The 21,597-nt window shown below is 39.8% G+C and overlaps 1 protein-coding gene across 1 annotated transcript in view; it reads right to left on the bottom strand.

Annotated features, from left to right (window-relative positions):
* The window catches only part of Txk (TXK tyrosine kinase), a 39,762-nt gene that overhangs the window by 15,994 nt on the left and 2,171 nt on the right, over positions 1-21,597 (bottom strand). The window contains exons 2-8 of the mRNA XM_048364376.1: positions 21,182-21,281; positions 20,124-20,329; positions 18,576-18,641; positions 15,360-15,414; positions 6,719-6,798; positions 4,122-4,249; positions 483-557 (exon numbers count right to left, since the gene is read on the bottom strand). Coding sequence (XP_048220333.1) covers positions 483-557; positions 4,122-4,249; positions 6,719-6,798; positions 15,360-15,414; positions 18,576-18,641; positions 20,124-20,329; positions 21,182-21,281 — 710 coding nt within the window. The remainder of the gene's footprint in view (positions 1-482; positions 558-4,121; positions 4,250-6,718; positions 6,799-15,359; positions 15,415-18,575; positions 18,642-20,123; positions 20,330-21,181; positions 21,282-21,597) is intronic.

Below are 21,597 nucleotides of genomic sequence, written 5' to 3' on the forward strand. Positions count from 1 at the left end.
TCAACTTAAAAAATAAGTTTCTTTGGCTCTTGTTTAGTCTCAGATTTGTGGATACCTCATTTTGCTAGAAAGAGGTTCAAATCCAACAGTGCAAATTCTACTGGGGGAAAAAGGGTAGCCAATACACTTTTAGCAACTGGTTTTGACATGTTCTCTTAGGGAGTCATCTTTCCCCAGCCACCCTGTAACCAGAGAGCAACAGCCCAAACACTTGAATAAAAATGGTTATTGAAAGGGTACAGATGAAGAGTCTGGACAATATATAGTGAAATCTGATGCTAAACCGAAACATTTGTCCCCAGAGTTTAAGTTTTAAGTTGCCATTATGAAGTGTATCATTTAAACATCTAGGGCAGGGGGATTAAACTTTGAACAGAAATGTATTAAGACAGACATCTCAGAAGAACTGAGAATGTAAAGAATTTGAAGGTCAAATATCTTACTAGACAGAATGCCTTGCACAGCACATGTATATACTTTACCATAGCTAAAACCAGCTGTGGCTGGTAAACAGCTGCCCATCAGCCCAACTGGATAGCGGAGACGAGACATAAGACCTAAAAAAAAGAAAAGTTAGCACCTACAGCCTTGTTACCAAAGAAAGAACTTGTTACCCGTAAAGAAGAAAGAAAGACAGTTAGCATCAGTATTTAAGTAATTAGGCAATATCATTTATTCTACAAGTTATTCTGATTCCCTAGACTTCCCTACTTTTGGAAGTTTTCATAACACAATATGTGCTTTTTGTACAGTCTAAGACAGTACAATGATAAGAAAAAGACCCTTCTGGGCTGGCAATATGGCCTAGTGGTAGAGTGCTTACCTAGCATGCACAAAGCCCTGGGTTCAACTCCTTGGCACCACATATATAGAAAAAGCCAGAAGTGGCACTGTGGCTCAAGTGGTAGGGTGCTAGCCTTGATCAAAAAGAAGCCAGGGACAGTGCTCAGGCCCTGAGTTCAGGCCCCAGGACTGGCAAAAAAAAAAAAAACAGACCCTTCAAAATACCTTAATAAATTATTACTTTGATGAGCATCAATTTATTTTGCATAATTAATAGCATGTATATGTCCAGTACATGTAAACACATGCAAATGTTTGGTTATAGCTTTACAACATGAGAACTATGAGAACATTGAAAGGGAGCCATCTCACATAGATCAGGCAGGAAAAGTCTTCTAGATATGAAACAGTATCTCTCTGTGTCTCTGTCTCGCTATCTCAGCATGTACAAAGTCTAAAAGGCAGAAACAAGCTCAATCAGCATAGTAACTGATTAAATGTTAAGTGCCTATGGGATATATAACATTCTTTTAGGTAGATCCCAAAGATCCTAGCAGATCCAAAGACTAACGAGACAACTCTACCACAGAAAGTTCTATGTCAGTGAGGGAAGACAGAGAGGCCATCTCAATATAAAAGGAACAAGTATTATGATGGAGATATACTTAATACACATAAGCCTTGCTAGGTCACAGGGAAGGAATTCCAAACACATGGTGGACTCTATAAAAGTCTTCTGGGAGGAAGTGACACCTGAGATTGGAGTGGACCAATGAGGAGATGCTCAGAAGGACATCTTAAGCAGAGGGAGCAGCATGAGATGACACCAAGAAGTGAAATATGAAGGTGGGTGCTTGAACAAAAAACAGGATGTATGAAGACACAAGAAATTATGCTCATGAATGGGGTACTATTCTGTTAGGAAGCCAGGCTAGGGAGTATTATTTGCTAGCATGTAAAAAGAGCCACTGACAGATCTCAAATAAGGAAGCAATGTTTTCATATTCGTATACTTATTTTTGGTGGTCCTGGGGTTTAAACTCAGGGTACCATTTGTGCTATTCTGCCAGTTTCTTCTGGCCCTCTGGTAATTTTCAAGATAGAGTCTCACATTAGGCTCAGGCTGCCCTGATATAGCAATCCTTCTATTTGTGTTTCCCTTTGTTGCTAGGATAACAGGCATACACCACTGCATTCAGCTACTGGTTGATTTGAAGGTTTGCAAAGTGATGTCCCAGTTAGCCTCAAACTGCAATCCTCTGATCTCTAACCTTTAAGAAACTAGCATTACAGGTTTGAACCATTGCACCGACCCATACTCCATTTTTGAGAGCACAGAGGTTGTCAGGGGGAAATGAACTTTGAAGGTAACATGAGTAGTACAGACTAATAGAATAATTAGGGCAATACTACTAGGCAGGGAAAGCAGAGGCTTATAGGAAACACATTTAGGATACAAAGTTGGATGTGTTGATAATAAAAAGTTAAGTATTAACAAATTAAAAGTCAATAAATTAAAAAGTCAATAAAAAGTTAAGCATTAAGAAGAATAAAATTTAGTCTTATGCTTCCAAACTCTTTAATTGGATGGAGTGTGGCACCATTATTTGAGATAAACAACAAGAGGAAGGTCAGCACTTTGTGGCTCATGCCTGTAATTCTACTCAGGAGGCTGAGATCTGATGATCACAGTTCAAAGTCAGGGAAGGACAGGGAAGTCCTTGAGACTCTTATCTCCAATTAACCACCAGAAAACCGGAAGTGGCACTGTGGCTAAAGTGGTAGAGCACTGGCCTTGAGCTGAAGAACTCAGGGACAGCACCCAGGCCCAGAGGTCAAGCTCCAGGACCAACCAATAAAAAATAATATTTCCCAGCCACTTTGAAGACCTAGATGCTTCTTCCAGCTAATCTTAGCTGAAGTTCCAAATGGCTAATGTAAAATAGACAGCTCTGAACTTTTTTCTACTTTTTTTTTTTGGCCAGTCCTGGAGCTTTGGACTCAGGGCCTGAGCACTGTCCTTGGCTTCTTTTGGCTCAAGGCTAGCACTCTGCCACTTGAGCCACAGCGCCACTTCTGGCCATTTTCTGTATATGTGGTACAGAGGAATCGAACCCAGCGCTTCATGTATACGAGGCGAGCACTCTTGCCACTGGGCCATATCCTCAGCCCAGCTCTGAACTTTTTTAACTGAATAATATACTATTCACATTTTTTCATGTGTGCAATGTGCACAGCCTTTTCTTTTGTGTGTGTGTGTGTTGTTGTTTTTTTGCCCTCATCACATAAGCACTCTTTCTTAAACTTTCCCTTTGAAGGAAGAAGCATGTAAAGGAGAAAACTCTCAACCGGTTTTGGATTCTGGAAGGTTGCTATCTTCAGCCACAACTATAGCCTCCTGGGCCTCACTCTCTCCAATCAAATCCTAATTGACCATCTGGAAACCCATTTGAAAAATCCCATCAGCGGAGACAAATTTCCTTGCATTTATTCCTGCTGTTTAGGATGACTATAATGGGACAATAACCTCTTTCTAAAAGTGACTATTTTGGCCACACAGTTTTTTTTTAATGAGTGAAATCTGAAAGACAATCACATGACAAAAAGCCAAAACAACATGGGACTTACAATGAGTTAAAATTCTGTGCTGTAGTGGAGCTCAAGAGGTCCAGCACAAACTGGGTGGAGGGTGAGAGCCACAGATGCGCTTGTAATGGGAATTGCTACCAATGGATTAATAGTGCTCTATCTCTCTATGACAAAAAAATCTGTAGCAGAAATTTCTGGAACTCCATATTTTCTGCAGGTGATAGGATTGCATAAGTAACATTGGCAGTGAACAATAGCTGGGGAAGACAGCCAAATACTCCTCTTCTGTATTTAGCTCAATGTGTAAGTATGGAAGGCTGTTTTTCTGTTCTCCGAACAAGAAAGAACAGAGAATGCAAGATTTAAAGGTAACTTTCTACTGCAATTACCTCAAGTAAGGAGAGATTTATGGTGGGGGGAAAAAGGGGACCCATTATTATCTAGGGATTGAAAATCCTATGATGTTAATCTCTATGTAAATTTTCAGAACAAATATACAGGAGCTACCTAGATTTAGGCTTCTCTGTCATTGATCCTTTTACTTTCAACCTGGTAGAAACATAAAATCTCAACTCACTTCTTGCCTCTTGACTAGAAAACAAAATCATACCAATGAGGAGGAAAACTGCCCTGGAAACCTTCTATCTTGAGCTCTTAAGCTATTTCTATGAGGTAGGTTTGTTTAGGTGGAATATTTGACACTAAGAATTTATTTGCTATAAATGCCCAGCTTCCCAGCTCTTGCTTACCAGCTGCGTTGAGCTGATGGTACCTGATCAACTCCAGGACCGATGGAAATAAGTGTCTTTCTGCCACATACCATTGCCCTGCATCATTCCTTTTAATCTGATAATGTTTTATTGTAGCCTCAGTATTTCTGTAACCAATAAAATATGAATTACTAGACAAGCAAAATGATCATTTTATTTTTGTTTGTTTGTTTTTTGGCCAGTCCTGGGGCTTGGACTCAGGGCCTGAGCACTGTCCCTGGCTTCCTTTTGCTCAAGGCTAGCACTCTGCCACATGAGCCACAGCGCCACTTCTGGCCATTTTCTGTATATGTGGTGCTGGGGAATCGAACCCAGGGCCTCAGGTATATGAGGCAGGCACTCTTGCCACTAGGCCATATCCCCAGCCCCAAAATGATCATTTTAGAACTAAGCCAACTCATAAAGTAACAAGACGCCTATTCTCAAATTCTCACTGCAGCAACAGTATGTATTGAAGAACACAAGAAAACTCAACAGTGTCTGCTCAGCAAAATTACTTAACCTCTCATTGGCACCTTGGATTCAAATATAAACTTCAGCCAACATTGTCTAGGAGACAAATCCAATGTCCAAGCAAGTAGTGTTTATCATAGACTAAATAGAAATATTTATTGAATGTCAACTATTGGCTAAACAAGTGAGCAAATGCATTAGCAGAGATTGGAAGTGTGAGAGCAGGAAGGCAAGAAATTCACTATAGGGTATATTACTAGCAGGTTATATTGGCATGCACTCCTGGGACTCAGTTCTTCTAGAAATCTATAGAAGACTGGGAACTGGGAACCCATTTCAGCACTGTCCCACTGAAGTACAAGGAAATTTATCCCCTAACTCCCATCATTAGTTAATGAAGGATTTCTCCTAGGTTGCTAGGTTTCAGGTACTGTGGTCCAGCCATGGGGCCTGCAAGTCCGACAGCCAAAGCACAGCCTCAGGCAGAGCAACACAGGAAGTACTCCAAGCTGAGGAACACACCCACAACGCCTGCCACAGCCCCTGGAACCTTCTCACTTGGTGACTAAGAAAGAAGAAGGTATAATTTTTTCCAAGTCCTTCCATTTCCTTACGAATGGGGCAATGTCCTTCTTTCTGATAGAGGCATAAAATTCCATTGTGTATATGTACCACATTTTCCTGATCCATTCGTCTACTGAGGGGCATCTGGGTTGGTTCCATATTTTAGCTATGACAAATTGTGCTGCGACATTGTTGTGCTGGTGGCTTTAGTGTGTTCTTGTTTGTGGTCTTTTGGGTAGATGCCCAAAAGTGGGGCTGCTGGGTCATAGGGGAGCTCTATGTTTAGCCTTTTGAGGAATCTCCATACCGCTTGCCAGAGTAGCTGAACCAGTTTACATTCCCACCAACAATGAAGTAGGATTCCCTTTTGGCCACATCCCCTCCAACATTTATTATTGTTAGTTTTCTTTTTTTTTTTTTTTTTTTTTTGGCCAGTCCTGGGCCTTGGACTCAGGGCCTGAGCACTGTCCCTGGCTTCTTCCCGCTCAAGGCTAGCACTCTGCCACTTGAGCCACAGCGCCACTTCTGGCCATTTTCTGTATATGTGGTGCTGGGGAATCGATCCTAGGGCCTCGTGTATCCGAGGCAGGCACTCTTGCCACTAGGCTATATCCCCAGCCCATTGTTAGTTTTCTTGATAAAGGACATTCTTACTGGGGTGAGATGGAATCTCAATGTTGTTTTTATTTGCATTTCTTTTATGGCCAGTGATGTAGAGCACTTTTACATATGTCTCTGGGCCATTCTCATTTCCTCATCAGAGAAGTCTCTTTTTAACCCAAAGAAACATGGACTCTATGGTCTCACTCATAGGGAATAATTAGCACAGATTTAGGCTAATCACAGCAGAGGATCACAAGAGCCTAATAGCTATGCCCCTATGAAGGCATAAGATAATGCTAAGTGAAATGAACTCCATGTTATGGAAACGAGTGATATATCACTGTTGTAATTACTTTCAACATGCCATGTGAAACCGTAGCTTCTACTGTTGATGATCCTCTTGTATCCCCTTCCTGTGGTTGTACCTGTACTATCACTGTATCTTATCTGAGTACACTGGAAACTGTATATACTGGTATTAGAACTAGGAAAGTGAAAGGGAATATCAAAATCGAGAGACACAGGATAAAAAGACAAACTACTACAAGAGCAATACTTGCAAAACTGTTTGGTGTAAACCAGCTGAACAACTCATGAGGGGAGAGGGAAAAGGGGAGGGAGGAGGGGAGAATGAGGGAGGAGGTAACAAACAGTACAAGAAATGTATCCAATGCCTACTGTATGAAACTGTAACCTCTCTGTACATCACTTTGGCAATAAATAAGAAAAAAAAAAAAAAAAGAGGAAGGTGAAGGCAGTTGTGTGACATACCCAAAGTGACACAGAGTGTACCAGAGACACAACATGGATGCATACCCTAAATTCCAAGCCAGTCATCTCACCCCAAGTTTAGTTCTAAGTAGCAGTGTTTACACACACACACACACACACACACACACACACATTATATAGTCCCCGGCATTATTTGTAAAGCAACCAAAATTATATATGCTTACCTTCTAGCTTTTACAAACACAGAAATTGTGTAGGATCCCAAATGTCTTGAATCTCTGACAATAAATGCACCTTCTTTAGCCTACAAAATATTTGTTGTACACATTTATTCCTCCTAAAACAACTCTCCAATGAAAACCCAAGGTATGCTGTTTTACTGTAATTTGCTACATAGAATAGTACATGTAATCTCCCTTATAGGTTTGAAAGTCATTTTTCAATGTAATTATCATAATACATATTTTATAATATGTATTCTGTGATAAATACTTTTAGATTATGTGTTTTAGAATATTGCCCCGTCTTCTACATTCCTGTTTGATAACCTTGTAACTACTACTCTTGTTATGCCTAGATTTCCAGTCCCCAAAGACCACCAAGGAGCCGATTCCGATGAAAACGCATGAGAGTCTTTATTGCAAGCTTGAGCCTGGACTCTCAACCGTCACCCATGCAGCGGATCCGGATTGAGGGTCCTGACCCTCAGATAAGCAGGGTTTTTATTGTGATTACAACAGGGACAGGGTATTTCCAACTTGGCAGATACTTGATGGGATGGCATTTAGCAAGCAAGTCTTGTCCTATTTTTATTGGCTCTCTACCCTTTCAATTAGCTATTTTGGCTTTGATATCGGGAACTGGCCTCAATATCAGGAACTGACAGCTGGTGGTCACGTAGCACTGATGCAGAGGGTTAATGCAGGGGGTAGAGCAAGTCACAAATGAGTTAAGCAAGCCGTTTACAGAAGCAGAATTTTGTGGTCAGACTGACCTAGTACCAACTTTATTTTAACAATTGCTACCATGTTTTCCCATTACCACTAAGCAAGCATGAGTAGGCTAAAACAATCCAGTACTCAATCATAAGTAAACCAACCCAACAGTTACCATGCATTTCTAATACTATTATGGTTATTTCTGTAGTCTATGACTATGATCATTTTTTACTGTCCATTACCATCGTTGCTACCTAGGTACAGAGGGGAACAAGGACTCCCTATATTTTTTAATGCCAAATGACAAAAAAACTAGTCTCATGGGTGGAGGTGCAGCCCTCTAGCATGGAGTCATCACCAGGGTTTAGAAGATGTTATAATTTTAACACTAAAACTTATATTTAATCACTCAGGTTCTCAGATTAGCCCTTATATTCCTCCTCTTCTACTGGTTACTGAGGACGGGGGCAAATCATGGCCTCATTATCATACATTTCTATGGCTTTCATGTCCAGGGGCTGATACTGAGACCTGAGCACTATTAGCTGTACTGCACTGACACAATCTCTTACAAATGCAGTGAGCCTGTTAAGAATACAAGACCAACCATTAAGATAGCTATTAGCAACATTAAAGGTCCTGCTACCAAGGATATTAATGATGTCAGCCGAGGGGACCAGTTAAACAAAGACTCAAGCCATCCCATGCTTTCCCTGAGTTTCTTTGATCACTCCCATATGGTTAACCCCAAAATAGCATTCCTCTCTCAAAGAAACCTCTCCTATTTTGCAGGAGCACTTCTGCCAGGGAGTTGAGGGAGTTGGTCATCTTATCAATGGATGCATGCATTGCCCTGATGTCCAAATCTACTTGAGCGGTGAGAAGTTTATAGATGGCTCCAGATGACTGTCAGGCTTTTTTATCTTAACCCAAATGGGATGGGAAGGAATGCGGAGGCAGCAGGCAGCAGTGGCTCCCAGAGGCTCCAATAGAATGTCACACCTCCTGCTGGGTTGCCTGCAACTTTCTGTCTAGACTGGTTAAAGAAGCTTACCCTAAGTCCTGACTAGTGAAATCCCCTAATATTTTCCTGGTTGCCTTTTAGTAAATGTTGGTTAGACAATTCAGCTATGGCTTCAGAACCAAGCTTAGGGCATAAGGGAGGAGGCCTCCCGAACATTATTTCATAAGGTGTGATGCCCTTAAAGTATGGCGCAGGAGGGCTGTCCAGTTTTCACCAGTCTCAAGGGCTAATTTGGTTAAGGTGTCTTTTCCTCTCTAACTGACCTGAACTTTGGGGGTGATAGGCACAATGTAATTTCCAATTCATCCCCAATGACTTACCTAATAGCTGCGTTACCTGAGTGAAGAAAGAGGGGCCATTATCTGAGCCTATGGCTACCGGGAGCCCAAACCTGGGAATTACTCCTCTAGCAGCTTCTTCGCTACTGTCTGTGCTGTTTCCCACTTGGTTGGGGAAGTTTCTGTCCATCCTGGAAAAGTGTCTACAAAAGCTAGCAGATACTTATATCCAAACTTGCCTGTTTTTACCTCAGTAAGGTCTACCTCCCAATAGGCTCCTCTTTCCCTCTTTTCCTTGGCGGCTACTCCGCCAGCTGCATTTGTCCTCTGGCATGGCATGCACCAGCTGCTAATATTCTTGTAAGAATCATCTGTCCTTTACTATAGTCGTACCTGGAAACTGTTATAAAACGTGCAAGGCAAACTGGAATAGCAATTAAACAATCATTTTGGCAGCCTTAATTATTTCTTCTGTCCACTTTAAAACAAATATTTAGGACAACTTTATTTTCAAATCTCATACCTAGAAATCCATTTTTTATCTCTAAAGTCTTTTACTAATTTCTGCTTAACATTTACACTTTAGCTTTCAATTGTATTTGAAGAACTCTGAAATCTAGAGGCACTAGTCACAGTCCATTACCTCAGGGTGGCTCATTTAAAAAGGGCCATTTTTTTTCTGCAGTCTGAGTTACTGCCTAGAACACCTCTGAACTCAAATGACAGCTTCCCCTTAATGTAAGAATTACAAGTACCAGAATTACAAACACGAGAATCCAGACTTAGCATCTTTGTCCTTTTTTAAGGTACATCCAAATTGCAACATAGCATAGAAAACAAATTACATTATACAGATAAACTTTTAACTTTCTTTTGAAAACTTTTTTTTTTCAATTCTTAAAACCTCCAAGGGGCAGTTTTAGATTTCAATAGCATCATCACACTACCTATTTTACCATCAGGTTTTTATGTCCACCTGTAAGGAAAAGATATGGAACAAAGAAAAGCCTCCATTTGCCTATCCTACAGAATGATTTTTGTTCTATTGGTCAAGAAAAGGGATAAAAATAGCTGGTTAATAACCAAGTGCTAATGTCTCACACCTGTAATCCTAGCTACTCAAAAGGCTAAGATCTGAAGATCAGTCTGAAGTCAGCCCAAGAAGAGAAGTTTGTAAGACTCCATCTCCATTAACCAGCAAAAAGCTGGACTAGAGACATGGCTCAAGAGGTAGAGTGTCAACAATGAGTAAAAAGGCTGAGTGGGAGTGTGGAAGCAAGCCTGCATTCAAACCCAGAAGTGACAAGAAATGGTACAAGTAGTAGTAGTAGTAATAATTTATCAATAAAATAAATTTTGGGGTAGACTGACAAGACTGTACTTTGGGAGAAGAGAAGCAGGTGGCAGGTGTGATGAGGAAGGTAGGGAGAAATGTTTCCAAAAAGGCAGAGAGTGAGAAAAGAGATCAAAGTTGATGAGAAAGAACAGATCTGAGGGAGCCAATTGCTCCCCGAGGGCATGAGAGAGATGCAAAGACTCATGGCACTAGAAAAACACTGTACAAAGTTCCATGCTAGGTTAAGAGTGCATTACTGCAGACATTCTTTCCAAGGCTGCAATAAAGCTGGAAATTGCTTTCAAACAATTTGAATGCTGGACTGTTTTGATTTGCTATTATTAAAAAGTTTCACTTTTAGGGCTGGGAATATGGCCTAGTGGTAGAGTACTTGCCTTGTATACATGAAGCCCTGGGTTCAATTCCTCAGCACCCAAATATAGTGGCTCAAGTGGTAGCGCACTAGCCTGAGTTCAAGCCCTAGGACTGGCCAAAAAAAAAAAAGTTTCACTTTTAGACAGTTTGCTCATGTTTCTGCAGACAGAATGCTTTCGGAATCCTGCTAAATACATGGCAGTTTACACTAACAGAAGGGCCAACAGCTCTTAGGTTCTGGTGCGTGAGCCAAACAGCATGGCCAGCACAAAAGGTACTAAGTAGCATCATTTCCCCCTCCTATGCACTTACTAAGATATAAGCCCCATTCTCTGGTCAAATTTTGGTTTGCTATTTATTTTTTAGACAAAATTTGGACTGTAATCTTCCTACTTATACCTCCTTCATAGGCCTTCATGCCTAGCTTGTCCATGGAGATGGGTTCTCAACTTTTGCCCAGGCTGGCCTTGAACCACAGTCTTCTCCATCTCCAACCTGCTAAGTAGCTGGGATTACAGGAATAAGCCAACAGATCTAGTCCTTGTCCAACTTTTTAAACCACACAATCTCTATACCCATTAAAATGATAATTCTAGCTTTTATTGAATTGCTACCATATATAAGGATGTCTTACATACAGGCAGAATACAGATGTAAAAGACAAAGATATAAAAATATGTAACAGAATATGTATATGTAACAGAATATATGCTTACCAGTATACATAATACGCATATAATAAAGTCATATGTTCCAGCTCTCCTCTATAAAGCTTTAAAGCAGAAAGAATACAAATATTTCCTGACTACTAAAACAATGACTAGAAATTCATAACAGGCTCTAGAAAGAAAACTCAAACCCTACAATAAAATTCCCCAGTACCTGTAGATATTTTTTAATCCTCTTGTATATCACACACACAAAAAAATTAAACTAAAACTAAAACATCACAGATCAGAACTGCTACTGTGTAGTTCAAGCAGCCTTTGGAAATAAATTTATAGTTTTGGAATCGATATCAATAGACAAAAGAAATAAAAAATAAGTCACTCAATAAACTAGGATACGAATTATAAGCCTATGTAAAGTAAAAGAAATTAATAAATATCAGAAGAGAAAGTAATAAATTATTAAAGATAACATAATGAAACTAGTAATTAAGTTCAATGTGTTGCTTGATTAGGGGAAAACAATAAACTGTTAGTTAACTGATTAAGTAACAAATAGTGAAAATCTATTGCAAATAAATCACATGGTAGAAGCCATCAAGAATCCAGAAAATAATTTAAAATTTACTTGATTCGATTCAATAAGTTTGAAAATAGAATTCAATGGAAAATGAGCAAACTCAAAATTTATCAAAATTTAATCCAAAAGAACTAAAAGTCTTTTTTAATATAGGATCTTGCTATACATCCCAGGCTGCTCTTGAACTCTACATCCTCTTGCCTAAGTCTTGCAAGTGCTGGAATTAAAGCTGGCTGTCCTGAGAGCTAAAAATTTTAAGGAACTTATTGAACAGAGAAAAAATTGGATGTGATCAAGTCCCAGCATTAGCCTGGGACTTGAACTCAGGGTGCCGACACTGTCCCTGGGCCCCTTTTTCTCAAGGCTACCACTCTTCCACTTGAGCCACAATGCCACTTCTGGCTTTTTTGTGTGTGTGATTAATAGGAGATGAGTCTCATAGTGGAAGTGGTCCAGTGGCTCAAGTGATAGAGCGCTAGCCTTGAGCACAAAGGAGACTTGGGGACAGAGTCCAGGCCCTGAGTTCAAATCCCAGAAACAAACAAAAAGAAAATCCTATGTTTTGGCTAGGAATGTGGCTTAGTGGTAGAGTGCTTGCCTAGCATGCATGAAGCTCTGGGTTAGATTCCACATAAACAGTACCACATAAAGGAAAAGGCCAAAAGTGGTGCTGTGGCTCAAGAGAGCTAGCCTTGAGCAAAAGCTGCTCAGGGATAGTGCCCAGACCCTCAGTTCAAGCCCCAGGACTGGTAATAAAACAAAACAAGTCTCCTGGACTATCTTGCCCAGGATGGCTTCAAACCGCAATCCTCAAATCTCAGCCTCCTGAGTAGCTAGGATTACAGGCATGAGTGCCTGGCTTGTTACACATTTTTAATGTACTGCTAAACCTTACAGAAAAAAAAAATTGTCTAGACACTAAACCATTCCAAAGCATAGGGAAAACAAACCTAAATTTATGTATGAAGTGATTTTGATATCAATGCCAACAACCCAGCCAAGCCTGAACTTTTAAAAAAAGAACTCTACTGACTGACCATCCACTTAGAGCAACACAAATACGAAATGTCAATGATCGCCAGCCCTGAGAGGAATCGCACATGGGTATGTAAGTGGAACTCAACACCTGGAACATCACCAGTAGCACTCATCACATCAATAGATCTGATCCAAGTGTCACATAGACATCTCTAGAGATGTTCAAAAGACACTTAGCAAAGCTCAACTTCAGGTATCAATTTTTTGTTTTGTTTTGCTTTTTGCCAGTCCTGTGGCTTGAACTCAGGGCCTGAGCACTGTCCCTGGCTTCTTTTTGCTCAAGGCTAGCACTCTGCCACTTGAGCCACAGCGCCACTTCTGGCTTTTTCTATATATGTGGTGCTGAGGAATTGAACCCAGGGCTTCATGTATGCAGGGCAAGCACTTTACCACTAGGCCATATTCCCAGCCCAGGTATCAATTTTTTTTTAAACTCCTCAATAAAATAGAAAATCAATATTCACTTTCTTAACAAAACAGCAGTCGGTATATTTGCCAATCCAGTATATGATCTTTGTGGAAATCATTCAAAATAAAGTCAAGAGAAAATAATAAATGGTCATTATCAGAACTGGAATTTAATATTGTTCTTGAAACATTACTCAATGCAATTGAATAAGGGGAAAATAGAAGTATTATATTAAAATTACAAAAGAGAAGCTCAAATACTTCCTGTTTGCTGTTAAAATGTATATTGTTGGGAGTCCAATAATTTTTCCTATATAAATAATGAGAGCTTGGTCCTAAAAGAAGCAAGTCTCCTAAACACTACTGATTTCCAGTGGCTGAAATGATTTTTTCCTAAAAGAATCTTACAGTGCAACTAATAGGAAGAATTTAATTTTTATGAGACAATGTGGTTCTAAAAATAATGAGGGAAGCTAACCACACCACAGAAATCCCCAGCCTTTAAAATTAGTACAATGCCAGGTATCAATGGCTCACGCCTGTAATCCTAGCTCCTCAGGAGGCTAAGATCTGAGAATTACGCTTCAAAGACAGCCTGGGCACAAAAGTCTATGAGATTCTTATCTCCAATTAACTATCAGAGCCAGAGTGGTGCTGTGGCTCAGGTTGTAGAGTACTAGCTTTGAGCACAAAAGCTCACAGACAGCAACCAGGCCCTGAGTTCAAGCCCCAGAGACCCCACCAAAATGTATATGTATATGTATATGTATATGTATATGTATATGTATATGTATGTGTATGTGTATGTGTATGTGTATGTGTATGTGTATGTGTATGTGTATGTGTATGTGCATGTGTATATGTATATGGATTGAATCCAGAACCTTTCATTGCTAGGCAAGCACCTGAATAAGCTCTCTACTACTTGAGCCATGCTCCCAGCCCTTTTTGCTTTAGTTTACTTTACGATGTCTTGTACTTTTGTGGGGAATCAGCCTCAGACCATGATCCTCTTTCTTCTGCCTCCTGAGTATCTGGGATTCCAGGTGTGGCCCACCACAACTGGTTTGTTTTTTAAGATAGGAGTCTTACTTTTGCCTGGGCTGGCCTTGAACATAGCCACTCCTATCTCTGCCTCCTAAGTAGTTGAAAACAAAGGTGATGGCCACTATATCTGTCTCTCATGAAGACACTTTTGCATACTGATATGGAAAGATGCAAAGCTAGCATGGGCAGAAAGGGTCCTAAGACTCTTATTTCTAGATCAAAGTAAAAAAAACCAGAAGTGGAGGTGTGGCTTAAGAGGTAGAGCATCAGCCTTGGGCAAGAAAACTAAGGGACAGTGCTCAGGCCCTTAATTCAACCCCCAGAACCAGGAAACACACACACACACACACACACACACACACACACACATCAATACATATGTCTCCTTGATTATGATTATTATTAATCATGCTAATGATTCTCCATGTTGAACAAATCACTGTTCAGAAGCCTATCAGATCACCCCACCATCACTGTGGCTGCACCTTTGTCCTTCATCTTCCAGCTGTCCTTCCACCAGGAAGTGTGTCCTTCCTGTGCCATTACTTGCACTTTTGTTTTCATTACAGAACTGATTCTCGTTCACACTTCTAGATTTCCTCAACATCCAATGACACTGCAGAATGACACAATACCTTGCACCTAGCATCTATGTTTGCACATCTGCACTGTTACTATTTCCTGACAGTTGGAACTTTACATGCAGCATTTTTATTCTGGTTTGACCTACATGAGTAGTTTTGATCTGAGTGGATATTTTGGCTGCTTGACTCACCATTTGGTTTCTGTAGAACAAAGAAAGGAAAGCACCATGTATTTTTTCCCCTGTATTCCTGTTTTTAATGCATCTAAGCTAAGTTTACAAGTCTAGAAGATGTCATAAATTGCCTTTGACAGAAAAGGTTATATGGGTAACTCAAATATGGCCTCTACTGGCAGAAAGCATGTCAGGATGAATGAAGGAGTCTCAGGATGTTGGTATAGAAATCATTTGGGAGCAATGTGTTTCTGAAATTATAAGTTAAAGGAAAATATGTCCATTTTTAAACAACTTATCAGAAAATGTGTTCTAGTTTAAGAGTAGGAAAAAGGAAACAATGTACCTCTTCACCGACTAAAGTCCCAGAACTTATGAAAATTCTCACAGACTTATTCATGAATACATTGAATTACCTGTCGTCTCAACAGATGTTCTGCCTGATTTCGGGTAATGTTTCTATGGTACCACCTGTAAAAGCAAGAGAAATAGTTTTTAAATTTTACATGTGATTTTTTTTTCAGGAAAAAAAGCCTACTGTCTTAACACTCATTTTAATGACTTTACTTCAGAATTGATCTTAGAAAGTTATAATTTCTTACATTATAGATAAATAAGTGTATTACAATGGGTCAGTTGATCAAGTTTAGTAGTTGTCAATACAATTTTACTAACTCCAAGCAATACTCGTTCTTTCTTTCCTAGCTCAAGTCAACTTTCTGATATGCCATTACTATCCGCATATAATTTTGAGTGAGTTAATGTCATATAAAATTCCACAAAGGTGATTAAGAAGACATTGTTGTATGCATACCCTTAAATGTGTAATAGTGATTCCTCTGTACAACACCTTAATAATAACAATAAAATTATCTTTTAAAAATGAAGAAGACATTGTCACCAGGCACTAGTGGCTCACACCTGTAAGTCTAGCTACTCAGGAGGCTAAACTCCAAAGACTGTGGTTTAAAGCCAGCTGGGTATAGAAATCCATGAGACTCTTATCTCCAATTAACCACCAAAAATCTGGAAGTGAAAATATAGCTCAAATGATAGAGCTCTAGCCTTGAGTGAAAAAGGCAAACGAGAGTTCTAGGTCTTGAGTTAAAGCCCCAGTATAAGCCAGCCAGGAAGGAAGGAAAGAAAGGAGGGAGGGAGGGAGGGAGGGAGGGAGGGAGGGAGGGAGGGAGGGAGGAAAAGAAAGAAGAGAGAATAGAAGACATTGTCTTCAACAAATGCTGGGCTCTGATACATAAACTTTTTTTTTTTTTTTTTTTTTTTGCCAGTCCTGGGCCTTGGACTCAGGGCCTGAGCACTGTCCCTGGCTTCTTCCAGCTCAAGGCTAGCACTCTGCCACTTGAGCCACAGCACCGCTTCTGGCCGTTTTCTGTATATGTGGTGCTGGGGAATCGAACCTAGGGCCTCGTGTATCCGAGGCAGGCACTCTTGCCACTAGGCTATATCCCCAGCCCTGATACATAAACTTTTTAAAAATAGCCATTTCTTTCCTCTCAGCATTTGCTTGCTTTTGTAAGTGTTTCTCTTTCTAAAGTTAAAATTCACTTTAACATATGTGACTTTCCCAAGTTCATTACCTCCTAGTAAAGATAATAGTCCATTGATCACATGACTGAATCATGACCTTAAATATCTTATGTCTCACCTCTTCCTAGCTTTCCTTCCCTCACTAGGCCATTATGTATTAATATATATTTAAATAAGACTGCAACACTGATACCTAGACAACATTGATTATACAACTATTATTAAGTAATGTGAATACAGGAACTGAGGCATGGCTCCTATGGACATTAAAAAAAAGAATCCATGTCTACCTTTGGTTGAGATGAACCAATATATGCATTGTATAGTGTCCTGTATTTATAGACCCCTCAAGTTCAACACCTAATCTTAGGTTTCTGGTTGATAAGTAACAGTATCGTGTCCTTGATTTTTTTTTTTTTTTTTTGCCAGTCCTGGGCCTTGGACTCAGGGCCTGAGCACTGTCCCTGGCTTCTTTTTGCTCAAGGCTAGCACTCTGCCACTTGAGCCGCAGTGCCACTTCTGGCCATTTTCTGTATATGTGGTGCTGGGGAATCAAACTGAGGGCTTCATGTATAAGAGGCAGCTCCAGCCCATCCTTGATATTTTTTAACCTAGAAACCCCACTCACTCTGAAAAGTTGATCTGCTTCCACTAGCAAGTGACTTTCCAACCTTGAGAGCTAATGAGATAAATCAAACATAACCTTCATCACCTTCTGGATTACCAATATGCTTGGTAATTAAAATAAGTATAATTTTAAGAGAATCTAGTGTATTCGGTGCTTGTCTCTGATTTCAAATGTATGATTGATTTTAAACTTGTTTTTGAAGTTGAAGAAAACTTAAGTAATTTTAAATGATATTCAGCAATCAAGAAAATTTTATTCCCACATTTAAAAATTCAGTTCATTAGGGAGGAAAAAACTGGGAGACGGGAAGGGGTGACATTGTCTGAAAAGAAATGTACTCATTATCTGACTTATGTAACTGTAACCCCTCTGTACATCACCCATCTAACAGCAATAAAAATGTTTTTAAATTCTTATTAGATTTTCAGGATCATTTAAAAGACTTATATGAAGCTCTATAACAGTTGAATATTTTACCTATCAAACAAGTGATGTACTTTAAAAGATAACTGACTGCATTCAGTTTATTAGTGCAAATCAATAGTTTCAGGAAATTGACTAACTGAGCTAGTAAGTAGGATTATTTAAGGGCATTTTAGTCAGATGAGTTTGAATTTATTCAGATTGGTAAATAATATACTAAAATGTGTATGTTAAGTTTGAGGGCTTCCTGAGAAATCAGTTTTTATATCATAATGCTGACCATTTGTAAAAAGTAGCCACAAGACTCTGTGCACAAGTTCCCAGAGACACAGGAGGCACACACGGAAGCGATTTTCCTCCCAGCCCCTTCCTAACTGCCTCTCACCATCCTTAGAACCTACATAATTCTTCAGAAAGCTCTTCCCCAACGCTATTCTATCCAAATTACTGCCCCCCTTGAAATAAGTTCACTAAAGGTAGGGAGGGCTCTGTGTGCCTTATGCTCTACCTCCAGCACTAACACCTGATAGATGGAACAAATAAAACCATGTTCCTCCTTCTTCCAAATCAATGATTGTAACACACAGAGATTTTAAGTAGTGATTTGGCATAGTTGCTAAAGATCTTCTAAACTATAGCGCTAGCCTACTTCTTATCTTTAGCTATTTCTAAACATATCAAAATATCAGCCAATACAGTAGTTAGCCTACATAGTAAATCCAATTTACCCCTCTTTGAAAGCTTGCCATTCTTAAAGTAAATTTTCCACTTAGGATATAGAGTAAAACAAGTACTAGATGACTGCTTAGCTTCAGTCTGTTGCTGTTTGTTTTTTTCAAAAGTGGCCATGCAAGACGAATCAACAGTAAGTTTAAGAAGGTGTTTCTTAATCTGTGGTGATAAAGATCAGAAGTGACTGAAGGTGTCAGATGTGCTACTTTCTTTTCCTTTCACAGACCAAAAACGGTATCTAAACCTGAGCTGCCAGAAGCTGATTTTCATAGGTTATACATAGGGCATATTTTTAGAGACTTACTCAAATATTTCTAAATTGGTGAGTTTGTTTTCAGTCACGTAGTTACTTGGGATTAAACCTTCATTCCTATAACAAAAGACAAATAAAACATATGACATGTTTGGGATATGGTAACAATAGTTCTTTTAAAACCTCAAAGATGACCAAGCACCTATAATCCTAGCTACTTAGGAAGCTGAGATTGTGAGGTTGGTAGTTCAAGTCAGCCAAGACAAAAAGTTCAGGAGCTTCTCATCTCAATGAATAGGAAGCTGAGAATGAAAAATAAATAAGTAAAGCTCAAACTTAAGATTTAATTTGAAAAAGAAAAAAGCTGGTGGTCCATGTCTCTTATTCTAGTCACATAGAAAGCATAAATGGATGGATTATGATCTGGGCCAGTCTAGGATATAAACAAGGCCCTAGTCAAAAATTAATATATGCAAAAAGGGTTGAGGATAAAATTCAAGTGGTATAATACCTGCCTGGCAAGCCCAAGGTCTCAAGTTCAAGCCTTTGTACCATCAAAAGATGAAAAATAAAAACAGCCAAGCACTGATGGCTCACACCTATAATCCTAGCTGCTCAAGAAGCCTAGGTCTAAGGATTGTGGTTCAAAGCCAGCCCAGGCAGGAAAGTCCATGAGACTCTTATTTCCAATTAACCACCAGAATCAGCCAGAAGTAGAGGTATGGCTCAAGTGATAGAGTGCTAGCCTTGAGCAAAAAAATCTAAAGGTTAGGGCTCAGGTCCAGAGTTCAAGTTCCAGGACCAACATTTTTAAAAAGCCACCAATGATGTAGGAAGAGGTCAAGTTATTAAAAGAAGAACAAATCCATTTCCAATGAAAAAAATCAACAAAAAAATCTCTGTACAAGAAATTTTTTTCTTAAAAGTCCTGATCTATGGTGGCTCATACCTATAATTCTAGCTACTCAGGAGGCTGAGATCTGAGGATCATGGTGTGAAGCCAGCCTCATCAGACCAGGAAAGTCTATGAGACTCTTATCTCCAATTAAAAGCCAGAAATGGTGCTGTTCCCAGACAGTACAAGGCCAACTTTGAGCAATAAAGTACCCAGGTCCTGAGTTCTAGTCTGTCCCCACCCCCCCACCCCCCACAGAAGACCCTGATCCAAAATGAAAAAACAACAAAGAATCTATTACAATATGATTTCTACTTGTACCTTAGAGCTCAACAGAACAGAAGGGGGGGTGGGAGTTCCCAAGGTAAAAAAAAGTACAAATAAAAATAAAAACTTGTGATAAGAAATGCTATTTCCATTTTACAAATGAATACAAACTCAGAGTAGGGTAAGTGACGTGCTGAAAGCTACACAGGGGCAAGTGGTAGCATCCAGGTGTATCTGGTTTTGTGCTTCTCCTGAGTCATTACGCTTTAATATCCTTTTCTTATAGATGGAAGGATGGAGGACAGGTTCTACTCTATGCAGAGGGTTGATTTATAAACCTGGAGACAATGAGCCACTGAACCTGTTCTTCTTCCTATTTTTAGTCTTTAGAAGTTAAAGGAGGGGAAACTAGATGACAACTCTGCCCTACGTCTTACCCCCAACGGTCTCTGGCCTTCCACCAGTGAGGATCATACTTCTCTAATATCAGGTATTCCTCTGCTCTCTTCAGTGCCAAATTACAGGGTTCTTGGGGCAAAAAATCATAAAGTGCCTTGACCCAGATCTTCTCCTTGGCCAGCTCGGAGGGCGGGAGGGGAGGCAGAGGCTTGCGTTTGGATGGTTGCACACAGTCCCTATTGCACTGTAAAAACCAAGAAGTGAGTTCTTATGTTATTGTTTTTGTAATTTGTACCCAAAAAAGGGGGAGGGGGATAGGGATTGAGCATGATTCTCTGTTGCTTCACTTCCCCTATCTGGCTCTATTGAGGCAGAACATGGGGATACATGTAGGAAATGGCTAGCTACATGAAGCAGCATTGCATTTGAATTTTGCATGCCCCAATTCTTCAAACCCCATTTACTCTGCAATCATTTGCTTCACTTTAAGGATTCTTTTTTTTTTTTTTTTTTCAAAAAAGGAAAATGGAGCCAGGTTCCATAGTGGCTCAAGCCTAATGACTCAGGAGGCTGAAATCTGAGGATCAGGGTTTGAAGCCAGGCTTGGCCAAAAAAGTCTGTGAGCCTCCTTTTTCCAAGTAATCACCAAAAAGCCATGTGGGACTGTGGTCCAATTGGTTGAGTGCTTGCCTTGAGCTGAACAGCTCAGGGACAGCAGCAAGGGCCTGAGGAAGCTCCAGGGCTAGCACAATCAATCAATCAATCAATAATAGGAAAATGGCCCTCCCTTTTCCTGTGCTGCAAGTTTCTGTTTGGGTTCCCCCTTTTTCTTAGGATACTTTGCCTTCCAAGTCTGAACCAAAATTTAATCCATACTTCAAAATGGTAGAAGCCAGAATGTATTTTTCCCCCATTCGTTGTCTAGTTTCAAGCTTTCTCTTTAAATGTAACACAGTAGGCTGGATTAAGTGATTTTTCTTCTAGAATGTTCCTACACAATCTATTGAGTGCTTACTATGTGTCCCGCAGGAGACTAGGTTCTGGCCTGGCCACTGCAGGACTCAATACACATGGACTTCGCATCAGTGATACTCACTTGCTTCTTACTTAGTCCACCACACCACCATCTGTGAGACCGAGTGTATTTTTCTGAAAGTTCTTCATCTTTGTTCAGGCTGATTTGTGTTCTCACTTGTCTGACATTGAAAGTAATCACATTACAAATGATTATTCATATGAAGGCTACTCACATATCTACTAGATTCACTCTAAAATAGAGATATCCGGGTATCTTTCCACCTGCTTTTTTATTTAGAAAGTTTCTTAACTCTCTCTACTAACAAATGCCCAGATTTCAGAACTTGAGTTTTCTTTCTCAGGAACTAGAGATGCTAAGAGCATATGAGTTGTTATAAAATTGAGACAGCATATCTCAATTTATAAAGAGTCTGCCATATATTAGGGGCATAAGATACTAATGAAAACCTTTATTCCGTATCAGGCAAACTGCTC

This window comes from Perognathus longimembris, chromosome 16 (assembly GCF_023159225.1).
Source record: "Perognathus longimembris pacificus isolate PPM17 chromosome 16, ASM2315922v1, whole genome shotgun sequence".
NCBI classification, from domain to species: domain Eukaryota; kingdom Metazoa; phylum Chordata; class Mammalia; order Rodentia; family Heteromyidae; genus Perognathus; species Perognathus longimembris.